The following is a 16,968-nucleotide window of genomic DNA, read 5'->3' on the forward strand; positions in this document are numbered from 1 at the left end:
TGCAAAGCTACACGAAGACTATCTGCACCAGTCGTCCCTAATTTAGCAGTAAGACAAAAGCTACTCATCACCACCCTCCGCCAACTCTTGAGTTACTTTTTCATTAACGAACAATGGAATTGACAGTATCTTTAAAACGCCCCCACGGCTGAAAAGGAAAGCATCTTTGGTGAGTAAGAGATCCGAACCCACGCCCCTCAGATTGCGAGTCGAGCGCCCCAACTACTTGGCCATGCCAGGACCCGACCATTTAGTATAAGAAAATCTTAAAAGTATAAATATGGATAGTTTTAAGAATAGTAACATGTTTTTCTCGTAACTGTATTAAATTGTTCTATATTAAACATTATTAATAACGTTACATATAAACCTTTGTTAAAACACTTTAAAAACAGTAGATTATTCAGGGTAAGTTCGATGAAGACAAAATAAAATTGCATATATGACAAGTCACATCACATTAAAATCTGTATTCGTTACCATGGAAACAAGAAAAACAAACTCTGAGAAGAGGAAAAACAGCCCCGTAGAGAATAGCCGCTTTTCTTCAGATTTCCAGTTTTAATATGAAAACCTTAATCACTTGGAGAGCCATTAAACATGAAACTGTTTTCATTCAGTATACATTAATTCTGAAATCTGAGAAATACTGGGCCTAAATGGTCAGTTTTGTTTTGTTTTGAATTTCGCGCAAAGCTACTCGAGGGCTATCTGCGCTAGCCGTCTCTAATTTAGTAGTGTAAGACCAGAGGGAAGGCAGCTAGTCATCACCACCCACCGCCAGCTCTTGGGCTACTCTTTTACCAACGAATATTGGGATTGGCCGTCACATTATAACACTCCCACGGCTGAAAGGGCGAGCATGTTTGATGCAACGGGTATTCGAACCCGCGATCTTCGGATTACGAGTCGAACGCCTTAACACGCTTGGCCATGCCAGGCCACCTAAATGTTTATAGGTATAAAAGCGTCAAGGTCTATGTATATAAAACTGGAAATAATTATGGATACGTACAAGTGACCCACACACAAAGTAGTCTTTGATATTTACAACTAAGCGATCGGTTGCTCATCAGTACAATACATGCAAGAAAAAACGAATTTACTAGTACAGTCCAGACCCACACACTGGTCAACGCGATATAGCGGTTAACCCTTAATTTCAACCATTTTGGTTCAGTCCCAAATATTTCCTTCTGTTTTATGTTTCCAAAACATCCACTATTATGGACTCTCGTATTGCCGTCAACTTGGCTTGTGGTCACATGTTTCCCTCTTCCAAGCGGCCGTCCCCCGCTGGGACAGCGCTAAGTTTTCAGGTTTACAACACTATAATAAGGGGTTCGATTCCATCGCTGGACACAGCAGATAGCCCGATGTGGCTTTACTATAAGGAAACACATACACAAGCAGTCTCTTTGAACCCAATATTGCACGAGGTCGTCTCTCACCTGCCACTGTCCAGTTGGGACCTGTTAATGTGAGCGAGGCCACTACCATGGACAAACCGATAGTGGCTATGTCTTGTAGGTATTAGAAACTAGGTGACTATTGAGATTCCCTTTTAATGTCACACTAATCCTTTTATAATGATCACACACACACACGACCAAATAAACAATGTTTTCACATTCCTTTGTCATTTGTAACATTTACAGTTTCATGTCTATTTGGTCTTGTCTTTGTTTCAAATTAAGCACAAAGCTACATAATGGGCTATCTGTGCTCTGACCACCACTGGTATCAAAACCGGTTTCCAGTAGTTTGAGTCTGAAGATATAGCTCTGCGACACTGGGGAACATTGGTCTTGTGAACAAGAGATTTGTTAAAAGGGAAAATTTACACATTCAGTTAGTTTTGCTACCTCTTCCTCCATTTTTAAATAAATATATTTCTGTTTTCTCAGCCAAATGAGTTATCTCCGTTGTGTTGACGGAAATGGTAGAAAGCTGTTGTTTCATGATTTGAGTGTCAGTACCGCCAGGTGTCACCCTATGCGCACACAAACAACAGCGTCATGCCTTTTCCTCAGATGGTTCTCATTTCAGGTACACGGTTTAGATACTACTCGGATAGACTATTCGGCGTCCGGGTAGTGAAACTTGGGTTTTTCTCGAGGTACACCCATTTTCTCCCCACATCAAAATTCTGAGTAGTGAATCTATAGATTCCCACCCGTTGTTACACCCACTCATGTGCCTTCCTCGATTACCTTGCTCAACACACACATATGGATGATCTCTCTGACTTGTATTAAACTGCGTGTGTTTTCTTCGTGAACCCATTCAAAATTCCTGATATCAAAAAGTGGAAGGGGTTAAGAAAAAATGTTTTCTGAACAGTTCAGGACTAAACGACTTCAGTCAAATTTACTTTCACTATTTTGAGACCTCTGACACTGTGAAAAATAGTGAAACTTGAGACCTCTGACACTGTGAAAAATAGTGAAACTTGAGACCTCTGACACTGTGAAAAATAGTGAAACTTGAGACCTCTGACACTGTGAAAAATAGTGAAACTTGAGACCTCTGACACCGTGAAAAATAGTGAAACTTGAGACCTCTGACACTGTGAAAAATAGTGAAACTTGAGACCTCTGACACTGTGAAAAATAGTGAAACTTGAGACCTCTGACACTGTGAAAAATAGTGAAACTTGTGACCTCTGACACTGTGAAAAATAGTGAAACTTTTGACCTCTGACACTGTGAAAAATAGTGAAACTCGTCGTCGTCGTCCAAAAATTTACATTTATCTTTGACCAAAAATACAGTAAAGAATTTTATTTTTTAGACTAGAAATGCAAATATTGGTATGTAAAGATGTTATCACAACATTCTGTATCAAACAGGAACATAGAAAGGTGTGTATTATGTAGGAGTTATGGGGGTATGTACTGTGCCTTAGTCTGATTCCAGTACTGTGTCTGATTCCAGAATAATAAACCCCTCTCTTCTCTACGCTCACTGATTACTTAGACTCACAGCTGACCGGATAAACGGGGGTGTGAGGTCGACTGATTCAAACACAGCACTATGTATTGTTTTTTATAATATCATAAACTTATATTTGTAGAGTGTGAAACATTACTCAAAATGTCCTGTATTGTTTGGTTGTGTGTAGTTAATCACAAAGTCACACGATGGGCTGTCTATGCTCGGCCAATCACGGGTATCGCGAAACCCGGTTTCTAACGTTGTAAGTTCGCAGACATGTTGCTGTGTTATTAGGGGAGGGGCTTGTCCTGTATTACTTTCAATAATTCAGTCAAATGTTTCGGTAGCAGTTTCCCTATAAGTCCATAGAGTTGTAACAGGATTAGTGTCCATAGAACATGCCATGGATGTTTCCTATTGGTCTTTTTCTTATCTTTCCGAGTATCATTTTATCATATTTCCAGGAGAGACTGTGATGACTTTCTTGCTGAAAAATAATGTTCTTCTCAATATGTCTTATTCCTAAATGACATGATAGATAAGAATCTGTTTATACCTCTCTCAGCAGTCAGGGTGTCATCCATTTGTTGTAGTTTATACCTCTCTCAGCAGTCCTGGTGCCATCCATTTGTTGTAGTTTATACCTCTCTCAACAGTCAGGGTGCCATCCATTTGTTGTAGATTTCCAACATCATTGGCTGAGTTGCAGATTCTCGCTTCTATTGATTTCACAATATCTTTTTTTGTTAGCCAAGATATTGTTAGTCTGTTTGTCATCGAACATCCTATTTTGATTGTTACCAAATAATGTGGAGTTCAACTGGTCTGTAGAGACAAACAATGTTCATTCCGTTGTTTGAAAACTAATGCCTATTTCAGCCTTTTGTTTGTTGTATCTTCAAAATAGTGACTTTAAGGCAGTTTCATAAGCCACATCATGTTAATGTATTCCTTACTGTTATGGGGACAACATTTGTATCTGTGCTGTGCCAATGACAATATCTCTAACAAAGCATACAGGGACTCACGGAATTACTAATCGCCATAAGCTAAAAATTATGATTTCGTCTCGGTTTTCTTCTCATGTTGCATTTCTGTTTCGCGTAACATGAGAACATTCACAATACTACTTCTGGAAATAATATAGCCGCATGTACAAAAGCATTGTGTTGGTATTGCACTGTGATTTGTTATAAGCTATCTGCACGTGATTCCACTTTGATGCAATTTATGTTTGTACAACAGAAGGACAGCTGTCCAAAAAAGTTGCATTTTAATCTATTTTACCTACAACTTTCAAAATTATCAACAATACTACATGTCATTTAACTTATCTTGAAAGAATAATTCAGAAGCATAATAATCAATAAGTCAAATAATAAAATACTGAGATAGGTTAGTTTTATCATTTGTGAATCCGAAAGTTCGTGGTTTGAGGCCTGTCGTTCCTCAGCTTAAAGCTGTGGCTGCATTATAGTGACTATTCAATTAGAGCAGTCCAAGGATTAGTGGTGGGTGCTATGGACTTGCTAGCTACTTTAGTCTACCATTTAAAAATTAGAGACAGTCTTCGTATACCTTTGCATCGATATCGAAAACAAGCAAACAAATGATAACAAAGAAGAAATGGTAATATGACAGATAGGATTAATTACTTCCTAGTATAAACGACTCGAGTCAAATACACCGTCATTAAGTATCATACCAGGTCATTCTGTTTTGTTGACGTTTTCAATTAATTAACCCAAACTGCTCTAATGATGTTTGGAACTTTCTTTGCTCTGCTAATCTCCAACATCCAACTTTTTCGGTCACATTATTTACTACATTTTTTCAATATTTGCTGAAATTTACCTAAAAAACGTTTCCTTAAAAACACCTTAAAGTCCCTCAGTTTCTAAACGACTTTTAAATTATCGATGGTTTTAATTAACGGTGTCACCTTTATCACATACCGATTTTTCTACAGAAATCTATCGAAACTCAAAAGGACATAAATTCTTCGATAACTTAATGGACAAACCGTAACAAGGAAAAAGCAACAAACGCGTCCTCATATATTTTAGCCTACCACTACAATAAGCTGACGTAGCATCTTTCTCTATTTAAAGTGTGTAGCGGGGTAAGAATTATTTGCTGTTACATTAAATCCTGATGGAAAGTGAGTCCAGAAACTTGCCGAACAAGTAATCGAACATTTTACTAAACAAGTTATACGGGATCCTATGAGACCAAATATAAATGATTCCTTGTGCCAAATTACGCCGAAGATATTAAAACAAAAACTCACTGAAATCTACTCTAAGATTTTTATTAGATCCTGACGATGTCTTCTTTTATCCAATCACAACTACCAAACACTCTCCAACCCAAATTTCTCGAGGAACATAAACATTTTGGTGAATTTTCCGAAACAAACAAACGGTTAAGAAAACAAAGAACACTTCGATAATTAGGCCCGGCATGACACATGACACTAAACATGCTCGCCCCTTTTAGCCGTGGGGGCGTTGTAATGTCACGATCAATCCTACTATTCGTTAGTAAAAGAGTAGCCCAAGAGTTGGCGGTGGGTGGTGATGACTAGCTGCCTTTCCTTTAGTCTTACACTGCTAAATTAGGGACGGCTAGCGCTGATAGCCCTCGTGTTGCTTTGCGCGAAATTCAAAACAAGCTAAAACTTCGATAATTAATTAACGTCATTCAAACATTACAATAAAAAACTGAAATGTGAATATGAGAGAGTTTTATCTAAAATAAATGAAGTAAAGCACAACATCAACGGTCAGTTGTAAACCTGAAGATGACCAAGAAAGGTCGAAACGTTGTTTTCTGCTTTATAAGTAAAAGTGTTAATACCCATACCAGCCTGGCATGGCCAAGTGGGTTAAGGCGTGCCACTAGTAAACTGAGGGTCGCGGGTTCGCATCCCCGTCGCACCAAACATGCTCGCTCTTTCAGCTGTAGGGGCGTTATAATGTAACGGTCAATCCCACTATTCCTTGGTATATATATGTGTGTGTGTGTTTTCTTATAGAAAAGCCACATCTATCTGCTGAGTCCACCGAGGACAATCGAACCCGTGATTTTAGCGCTGTAAATCCGTAGACGTACCGCTGTACCAGGAGAGGACTATTCGTTGGTGAAAGAGTAGCCCAAGAGTTGACGATGGGTGATGATGACTAGCTGCCTTCCTTCTGGTCTTACACTGTTGAATCAGGGACGGCTAGCGCAGATAGTCCTTGAATAGTTTTGCACGAAATTCAAGACAAACAAAATAAAAAAGTTGTGGCCTACGTGTAAAAGGGCCAAACACGAGATATGGAAACGAATACAAAACAATTTACATAATTAGAATCAGAAACACTGAAGCAGACTTTGCAGGAATCCATGGAAAGAGAAACGGTAAAGTATTCATTATTGATTATCGGACTCACAATCCCACGAAACGCTCACTCTTGGACAGATTTCGTGTAGAGAAAAGGCTGTACAATCACAGACATCAGTACGTAGACGACGTTAGTCCATTAACTGGTGGAAAACAACAGGTGTTCGAGTACACATGGCTGTACAGGAAAAGGAAAGCAGTAACGTAGTGAAACAACCCAAAAAGGAGGGCTTCATGAAATATTCCAGGACATTGAAAGAATGACTTGAATGGACTAGAGAAATGTTTGACAAATGACTCTTAAGTACACTATGAAAGGTAGTGCATTTGGGTTTTCCTAACTCAGATCACACGTTTAATATAGATTGTAACCAAATCAGTACCATGACTGGAAACAAAAAGGGGTCTTGTATAGTGGAACTTACTCAGTAGCATGACTGGAAACAAAAAAGGGTCTTGTATAGTAGAACTTACTCAGTAGCATGACTGGAAACAAAAAGGGGTCTTGTATAGTAGAACTTACTCAGTAGCATGACTGGAAACAAAAAGGGGTCTTGTATAGTGGAACTTACTCAGTACCATGACTGGAAACAAAAAGGGGTCTTGTATAGTGGAACTTACTCAGTAGCATGACTGGAAACAAAAAGGGGTCTTGTATAGTGGAACTTACTCAGTAGCATGACTGGAAACAAAAAGGGGTCTTGTATAGTGGAACTTAGTAGCATGACTGGAAACAAAAAGGGGTCTTGTATAGTGGAACTTACTCAGTAGCATGACTGGACACAAAAAGGGGTCTTGTATAGTAGAACTTACTCAGTAGCATGACTGGAAACAAAAAGGGGTCTTGTATAGTAGAACTTACTCAGCAGCATGACTGGAAACAAAAAGGGGTCTTGTATAGTAGAACTTACTCAGTAGCATGACTGGAAACAAAAAGGGGTCTCGTATAGTGGAACTTACTCAGTAGCATGACTGGAAACAAAACGGGGTCTTGTATAGTGGAACTTACTCAGTAGCATGACTGGACACAAAAAGGGGTCTTGTATAGTGGAACTTACTCAGTAGCATTACTGGAAACAAAAAGGGGTCTTGTATAATGGAACTTACTCAGTACATGTGGCTTTGCTATAAGAAAACACACCCGATCGAAAAGTGATCTATATATAGTGTAATCACAGTCGGAGCGAATTTTTACGCTAACGGCCCATGAAGTGTGAAACCTCAGATTCACAGCCCGAGCACGCCATTTATTAGCTGTTTAAGTTAGATAATATAGACATTGGTAATGACCTCTGAGTAAGAAACTAATCCAGTCATACTCTTGGCTTCATGAATTATAAAACAACATTAACAGAGCCCAAACCTTTCTTTTTAAGGCTAGCGTAGTGTCAAATTTTATCCTGTTGCATTCCAGAAACTTTACAATATGAAATAACGCATATTCAGAGTCTACAACGTCTTTCTTACAATGCCAGAGCCCATCGGTGTACTGCATATTAGTGATGTAGGAACTATTGGTGTCATAAGTTACATGAAGAACAAGTAACCTGTTGTGTTCGTGTCTTGTTTGTTTTTTTTAAATTTCGCGCAAAGCTATACGAGGACTGTCTGTTCTAGCCGTCCCTAATTTAGCAGTGCAAGATTAGAGAGAAGGCAGCTAGTCATCACCACCTACCGCCAAGTCTTAGGCTACTCTTTTACCAACAAATAGTGGGATTGACCTCACATAATAACGACCCCACGGCTAAAAGAATGAGCAAGTTCGGTGCGACGGGGATTCGAACGCGCGACCCTCGGATTACGAATTGAGTGCTTTAACCACCTGGCCACCTGGTGTGTATTAGCAGGACTATAATGTAAATACTGGTGTGTATTAGCAGGACTGTAATGTAAATACTGGTGAGTATTAGCAGGACTGTAATGTAAACACTGGTGTGTATTAGCAGGACTATAATGTAAATACTAGTGTGTATTAGCAGGACTATAATGTACATACTGGTGTGTATTAGCAGGACTATAATCTAAATACTGGTGTGTATTAGCAGGACTGTAATGTAAATACTGGTGAGTATTAGCAGGACTGTAATGTAAATACTGGTGTGTATTAGCAGGACTGTAATGTAAATACTGGTGTGTATTAGCAGGACTGTAATGTAAATACTGGTGAGTATTAGCAGGACTGTAATGTAAATACTGGTGTGTATTAGCAGGACTATAATGTACATACTGGTGTGTATTAGCAGGACTATAATCTAAATACTGGTGTGTATTAGCAGGACTGTAATGTAAATACTGGTGAGTATTAGCAGGACTGTAATGTAAATACTGGTGTGTATTAGCAGGACTGTAATGTAAATACTGATGTGAATGAACAGGACTATAATGTAAATACTGGTGTGTATTAGCAGGACTGTAATGTAAATACTGATGTGAATGAACAGGACTATAATGTAAATACTGGCGTGTATTAGCAGGACTATAATGTACATACTGGTGTGTATTAGCAGGACTGTAATGTAAATACTGGTGAGTATTAGCAGGACTGTAATGTAAATACTGGTGTGTATTAGCAGGACTGTAATGTAAATACTGGCGTGTATTAGCAGGACTGTAATGTAAATCCGTTTCAATCTTACCTCCTTCCTTTTTTGTATACGTTCTTATAAATTCTAGATTTAGTTGTAATTTGCGTAATGTTATTTATTTATTATTTTGCATTTGTTGCAAGAAAATATGTGTGAGAGAAATAGACAATTTAAGTCTGAGAATACATTTACACAAATCTTATGTCAGAAACAGAAATAATAACCTGTTAACAAGCCTATTAATAAGTGAAATACATCATATTTTAAAAGAACTTCTTTCTCGAAATACTTCCACTTTGGTATATTATTGTGCAAAGAATAAAATATTATTTCAAAAATTATTTTATTAATAAATTTAAAATCACATTAAATGTTACATAACAGAGGGCGTTTAATACATATACACATACATTCATATACGTGAAGCTTTATAGTAAAAAAAACGCGGGAAGTTTTACATTGTTAAGTGTGTATTGTTAGGGAAAGCTAAATTAAAAGTAATAATTAAAGACTTTATAATAATATTCTAAAGTAATTTTAAATTATTTCACTTTTAATGATCACTTCTCTCAACAAAATATATTTGTTTCATATTACGCAAAATATGTCTGAAGCGTTACTAATATATTATGCGTGAAACACTATTTATTACCAACTCTAATCACTGTTTGATGTTTTTATTTGTTTTAAATATAGTAGAACAGAACTCAAAGTGTTAGATGTAACGAATGTCAAAAGAATAGTACAGCGGAAATAAAAATAAAACAGTTATTTTTTTTGTTACTAGATTAGAAAGCAAAATTGAAAACAGAAAATAAGCATTTACCTGAATTCCACAAAACCTTTGCTCAGAGTAAGGGCTATGAAGTCTCCATGGAGATCAGCATGGTTACCGCTATACAGAAGAATTCCATCGTAAGATTCAGGTCGAAACTCGAGAGAAATATGCGCCACCTTGTGAGCGTCACGTAAAACAGGCAGAGCCAAATAGGAAGATCCGATGAACTTCGGATATTTCAGTTCAACCGCTTGAGTTAATAATAAATAAATATTATGTAGGTATAATGAAATATTGTTGTTGTTTTTTTTATAATACAAGGCTTCATTTGAGTTAGTTCCGGGAAATTGTGGTTTTACTGTGCTAAGCTAAACACGATTCAGTGTAACTTATTAATAATTCTTCGATATATTAAGAGCCAAACTGAACATAAGTTGATTTTTATTACTCATGAACAAAATGAAGTAATCTAGGTAATAGCCAGGGACCGATTTAAAAGAGGGTAATCAAGATATTGATCCAGAGCCCTGTGCTACATAGGGATATTTTTTAAATCGCTATTTCCGAGTTTAAAATACAGCTTACTTCTCCTATAATCGCACTAGCTAAACCCTAGCGTCTCTTTCTGGCCAAGCACATTGTAAAATTTGCGAGAGATAAAGTAAGAATACATTGGCCGTGGTCACTAGGTGCTTGCGTTGCAAGTGCTTAGTCCATCGTTCGTTATTGCACTTGGCATGTTTATTTTCTGGAGTTGCTTCCATAAGTGGTGAATAAAGGTGAAATACGGATTATTTTAAAAGCAATAATAAAACAGGTGATACAGTTTTGACAATCAAAGTTTTCTATTCATGTTCATACCGCTAAGAAAATGAGTACCCGTATCATCATTTTATTGATAGATTGAAAATGGGGAAACTGAAATCTTTAAAATTATCTGGGAAATATCACGTGGCTCTCGAATTAAAGCAATTAGATTTGATAAATGGAATTTTGTAGAACTGTTCGAAAATTGTGTAATGTTCAGGAAAAAAATGCCATTTTAAATTCAGAAAAAGAGTAGTAAAACATGCATGTCCTAGCATGTGAACAGAAATGACTACAGCAGTTTTGGTTTTCATTTATTTTGACTGAAAACTATTATTTTGTTTGACAAATTTCACTCGTTCCTCAAACCGAATGATAGATTGTAATTAGTATAGGAGAAATCATATGCATTTGTAATTTTTATGATTTCATACATACATCATATTTTCCTACATATACATTTATGTCATTATTACATTATGTATATACATACGTACACAAACACATTCATAAAAGTGCCAAACCATGTGTTCTTAGGCCGTTTTCTTTAAATATATAAACACATTCATATTACAACACATTCATATTACAAATGCTGATAAAACAGAGTTGTTTGTTTGAATTTCGAGCAAAGCTACACGAGGGCTATCTGCGCTAGCCGTCCCTAATTTAGCAGTGTAAAGTTGGAGGAAAGATAGCTAGTCATCACCACCCACAGCCAACTCTTGGGCTACTCTTTTACCAATGAATAGTGGGATTGACCGTAACATTATAACGCTTCCACAGATGAAAAAGCGAGCATGTTTGGCGCGAAGGGGATGCGAACCTGCGACCCTCAGATTACGAGTCGCACGCCTTAACACTCTTGGCCATGCCGGGCCGAAAAAATAAATGCCCCTACATTTTTGGGAGTGGGTGAGTTAGTAGAGTGGCAGTCATATCCAATTTGCCCCTCGCTGGGACAGCGGCAAGTCTTCGGATTTATAACGCTAAAATCAGGGGTTCGATTCCCCTCGGTGGACACAGCAGATAACCTGATGTAGCTTTGCTACACACACACACACATATCTCATTTTTTTTTATTAAAGTAGTCGAAGAGTTGACTTGACGAAGGGATGCTGTTCAGTAGGCATCTAGCTATCTTCCTTCTGGTCTATCAGAGACTCCTAGTGCAGCTTTGCGCGAATATTCTTTACGAACAAATAATATTTGTGGTTCCAACATTCTCAAAATAAAAAAAATCAACTGAAGTTAACGCTTCACATTCAAATTCTCTCTAATCGTTTTTGTTGTGTTCCTAGATAAAACTACATGCTTTATATAACAAACAGAAAGTATTTTCTCGAGATAATACATTACCCTTGCAGTTAATAATGACGTTCTATTCACACGACACCCCCATTTTTTTTGTAAGTGCGAGAATCTGTAAACTAACATTTTATGTAAGGAAAAATTCTCAATTTCGAGCGTAAGGCTTGTATAGCGTGAAGTTTTCCTACGCAACCACCGTTGCAAACATTTCTTTTATAAAACGGATAGTTGTTCTCTTAGAGGAATGTGGTGTTAGTAGAAAACATTAATTCGTTTAACAAAAATAGAGACACCTTATGTTTAAATTATACGTTATTCACTAACGTTCTACATTTTACTGGTGGTTTGTTAAATGGACTACGTAGGTATAAGAGTACAAAAGTGCAATGTTCGTGGCTCTAAAACGAAATCAGTTCTCAGGAAAATCTTTCAGACAATTTTTCTGGATAGAAATCTGTTGTTCGTTGATACACAACATATTAAAGTGAACGAACGAGTTACGGGTTTTTTTGTTGTTATTGATCAAAATAGCTACACAATGAGTTGTACTCTTCCCACAGAGGGTATCGAAACTCGATATTTAGTGTTGTATGTCTTCAAACTTTCCCGTTGAGCTACGGCCCGGCATGACCAGGTGGTTAGGGCACTCGACTCATAATCTGAGGGTCGCGGGTTCGAATCCCGGTCACACCAAACATGTTCTCCCTTTTCAGTGTGGGGGCATTGTAATGTGACGGTCAGTCCCACTATTCGTCAGGTAAAAGAGTAACCCAAGAGTTGGCGGGGGTGATGATGACTAGCTGTCTTCCCTCTAGTCTTCCACTGCTAAATTAGGAACAACTGGCGCAGATAGCCCTCGTGTAGCTTTGCGCGAAAGTCAAAACAAACAAAGAAATTTTCAGCTGAGATACCGGGATTCGTCAGTGTTCATATTCAATCGAACCCGTTTAACGAATGAAATGCTTCAGCAGGATTATTTTAATTTTAAACATTCCCGCCTTACAAGAAAACTGAAGAGCGTTAGAAGTGGGAGTTTGTAAGTTTTAAAAATTACTGTTGTGTCAAGGCAACGAATAGCAGGCATTACCCGGGTATGACGTATGTGCGCGTGTTGATACGGCTTATGTATATTACACATGCATTTCACGTGTTCCCTCAATGTTGATCAAAGCTGAATTCCTGTGTCATACTCGTGATTAAAAATTACTAGTTTGTTTACCCTTATATTACCCTTTAGTTTTATGTCATCCATACTACGTCATTTATGGCACAAAGGGCCTGTGAAAACTGAGAGTACTAACTATCTAACACATTAAAATACGTAAAATAACTCAGTCACTGATTAACTGAATTACTGATGCTATTCTTGTGTAATTATATCCTGCTGATCATTTATTACCAGTCGTATTGTACCTAAAACATTGTAGATTCACAAGCGAAAATAAGTTAGCTAAGTTTGTTTAAGTTGCAATTATTTATCTGCTTGGTTGTGTGATTTGTCTTTTCATTAAATATAAGTATAGTATTATTTTAATCTTAGAGAAATCTTAAACTTTAAAGTCGTTTTTAAAAGACGTATTTTATACTGCGTTTTTTTAACGTCCTCAAATTGTTTCAGTAAGTTTACCTTTCTCACAAAAGAGCCCTCCTCTTCCTAACGGACAACTGCATTTTATGCCCTCTGTCGACGGATCAGGAATACAGGCACCACCAAATTTACATTCTAAATATTGGCATTTATTGTATCGAGGAGTAGATGGCGTGGTAATCGTTATGGTATTCATTGGTTGAAATTGTTGATCCACTTCAAAATCAACGGGCGCTCGAGAGGTTGATTTCGACTTATCAGCATCCAGTTTAGGCTTTTGAATCCCATGGTATTTTACTCCAATGTCAGCACCGTCCACAAAGTTGGAGGTAAACTCTATTTCGACTTCTTGGCTTTTATCGTAATCTTTTTGGATGAGAGACAATGATTCAGGGATGTTACTTAAAGTTCCTTCAGTACTGCTTGCAACACTTACGGTCATGTTATCAAACTGTTGCTCTTTGGGAACATTCTCTTGATTTGGTTCTTTTTCAACATTTTCTGAAATAAAACCAATATTTTCTTAACTTTTATAAACTAAAATCTATTTTCAGAAGAACAAACTTATCCATTACAACAATCGGAAAATTCGTCATTTAGAATATACAGTACCGGAGGTAAAAAAAAAAAATGTTTTAAAGAATAACATTGGAAAAAATATAACTCACGTTTCCGTTAATTTATTTTTAAAATATTAGTAAAATATCACTAAGAAGGAGAAAGTGTATTCCTTAAAACTGTGTTTGTAAATAAACCCGAAATCACTGTAGTATTTTTTATTAAGTTCGATTTACATGTGCATTTAAGCCTATATCTACGTCGAAAGCAAATAATGTTCCGTTACAGCATTTCTATATTTATTATTCATAAAAAATAAGTCTTGCAACACGGAAGAGCTCTGAATACTGGAAATGATTGTAGATGGGGAGGACATTGTGGAAATTTCTTAATCTTAGTCGAAAAATAATGATGCTCTATATACGAACAGTTTAAATTATTCAGGAAATTCTTAAGGCATTTGTGCTTCAATGTGGAGGTATCGCAAAAATAAACTATGAAAACGAGATTATGCGAGATAATTATTAAATTTAAAATTAAAATAAAACATCATGAGCTGTTACACAGAATGACCAGTCGTGATTGGTGTGATGATGGGCGAATAAATTATTAAAATATCGCCGAAATTTGGGAATTAGTAAGGTGGTTTTTGGTAAAAAAAATTAATGACATATTTTACTGATAATAGAAATATATCAAACATGAGATAGAGTACTAATGATAAACAAGAAACGTTAATGAAAACATGTTGAGTGAGAAACTTACACAATATTACAAAGTAATCGATGAGAATCGCGAGGAATGTGAAATCAAGGAAAATATTCCGAAAACTAGTAAACTAAAAAATGTTTTACAAAGACGAGCCAACCATGGTCGTTACATACGGAAAATAAAACCGCAAGATTTCGTGTGTAACTTAATATGTATTTCTGATATTTATATCTCTTTTACTTTGGGCACATCATTCGATCTCGAAGAATGGCAGACATCCTGATGGGTAAAATCGAAGGAAGATAATTTAGAGGTAGAGAAAGATTCAGTTGGGCCGATGGCATTAGAAAATGGATTAAAGATGAAAAATTCGATTACGAAAGATGGAAAGGACAGAGGTGAATTGATGACAATGAAGATTCATAGACGACGGTCCTTGAAACTGAGGACACAATAATGAAGATCCATAGACGACGGTCCTTGAAACTGAGGACACAATAATGAAGATCCATAGACGACGGTCCTTGAAATTGAGAACACAATAATGAAGATCCATAGACGACGGTCCTTGAAATTAAGGACACAATAATGAAGATCCATAGACGACGGTCCTTGAAACTGAGGACACAATAATGAAGATCCATAGACGACGGTCCTTGAAATTGAGGACACAATAATGAAGATCCATAGACGACGGTCCTTGAAACTGAGGACACAATAATGAAGATCCATAGACGACGGTCCTTGAAACTGAGGACACAATAATGAAGATCCTAGACGACGGTCTTTGAAACTGAGGACACAATAATAAAGATCCGTAGACAACGGTCCTTGAAACTGAGGACACAATAATGAAGATCCGTAGACAACGGTCCTTGAAACTGATGACACAATAATGAAGATCCGTAGACAACGGTCCTTGAAACTGATGACACAATAATGAAGATCCATAGACAACGGTTCTTGAAACTGAGGACACAATAATGAAGATCCATAGACGACGGTCCTTGAAACTGAGGACACAATAATGAAGATCCGTAGACAACGGTCCTTGAAACTGATGACACAATAATGAAGATCCATAGACAACGGTCCTTGAAACTGAGGACACAATAATGAAGATCCATAGACGACGGTCCTTGAAACTGAGGACACAATAATAGAATGATAGCTCTTTACAGCTTAATTGTAGTGATGTTCAGTCATTCTAACACATTTTAATTTTATCCATAACTATTAGATATTTGTGTTGTATACAGAACGCAGAAAATGGATGGCGCTTCATGTTGTGAAATATACGTGAAAATATTCAAAACAAAGTTCGTTTGTAGTCACACTTTCGTTTTAAACAAAGTTTCAGTGACTTAGAAACTAGTTTTAAGATCAAATTCCTTTGTGACAGTCACTCACATACAAGAGGCTACTCAGTAGACGTTTAACATACATTAAAATCATTTTTAAATGGACGAACCATTAAACAATAACTACTGGAAGTTAATTCACTCGAGAAGGGGTTTTACAGTGATCAACGTAAGACCTCTTTTGATAAGTTCTTAACTGAGTTCTACAGTATTTAAAGAGCAGAGATAACAAATAGGACCATTGTTGTAGCAGCTTCTATTGTTGGGCGGGTTCTTTTGGATTATTTGGTAAAAGGAAGAACAAGGAGCTCTTAAAATTTAGTGATAACGTAAGCGTTTTATTTCTAATAATACAAGTTTTACAAGTTACTCCAACTAAATATAGTCAGTTTCAAAAATAAACGCTAAACACCACCTGATTGTCATCGTCTTTGGTACATAAGGCAGTTTCTCACATCTCCAGTACTTTGTTAAAACAATAATTAATATTCACAAAACTAAAGTTTTGACGACCGGATTAACAATTTCCCTAACTCATTGAAACAGACTGGCAAAATTAATGATGAACTGTAGTTTAATTTACGTTTTTATATTACTGAAATCTTTCTCTAAGCTTAAAATAATTTCAAACCTCAAGCCACTCTCATAATGTGACACTTTAAAACTCCATCTAGACCCCAATTATATATTCGAACATCTAAATTAAAATAAGCATAGTTTACGACATTGTAATAGCTTCTAATAACTAATTTAAAACATTCGTATACATCACTATATCTTGATAGTACCTTAAACCTGGTTCATTATCTCTGTATTTTCGTCATAAATACACGTGTATTTATTTTGTTTTTAATAGAAAACGAAAATCAAATTGTGTAAACATTCCTGCGTAAAAACTGACTGGAAATATTTTTAATTTCAGACTCCCTTACCCAGAACAATCAG

At 36.7% G+C, this 16,968-nt stretch overlaps 1 protein-coding gene across 4 annotated transcripts in view; it reads right to left on the bottom strand.

The window, feature by feature from the left end:
* Positions 1-16,968, bottom strand: part of LOC143230253 (pikachurin-like) — a 225,131-nt gene that overhangs the window by 115,412 nt on the left and 92,751 nt on the right. For all 4 annotated transcript variants that reach the window (XM_076463502.1, XM_076463482.1, XM_076463492.1 and 1 more), the window contains 2 exons: positions 13,433-13,894; positions 9,736-9,937 (listed from right to left, as the gene is read on the bottom strand). In XM_076463502.1, the coding sequence (XP_076319617.1) occupies positions 9,736-9,937; positions 13,433-13,894 (664 nt within the window). The remainder of the gene's footprint in view (positions 1-9,735; positions 9,938-13,432; positions 13,895-16,968) is intronic.

The sequence above is a fragment of the Tachypleus tridentatus genome, chromosome 1 (genome assembly GCF_004210375.1).
Source record: "Tachypleus tridentatus isolate NWPU-2018 chromosome 1, ASM421037v1, whole genome shotgun sequence".
In the NCBI taxonomy this organism is placed as follows: Eukaryota; Metazoa; Arthropoda; class Merostomata; order Xiphosura; family Limulidae; genus Tachypleus; species Tachypleus tridentatus.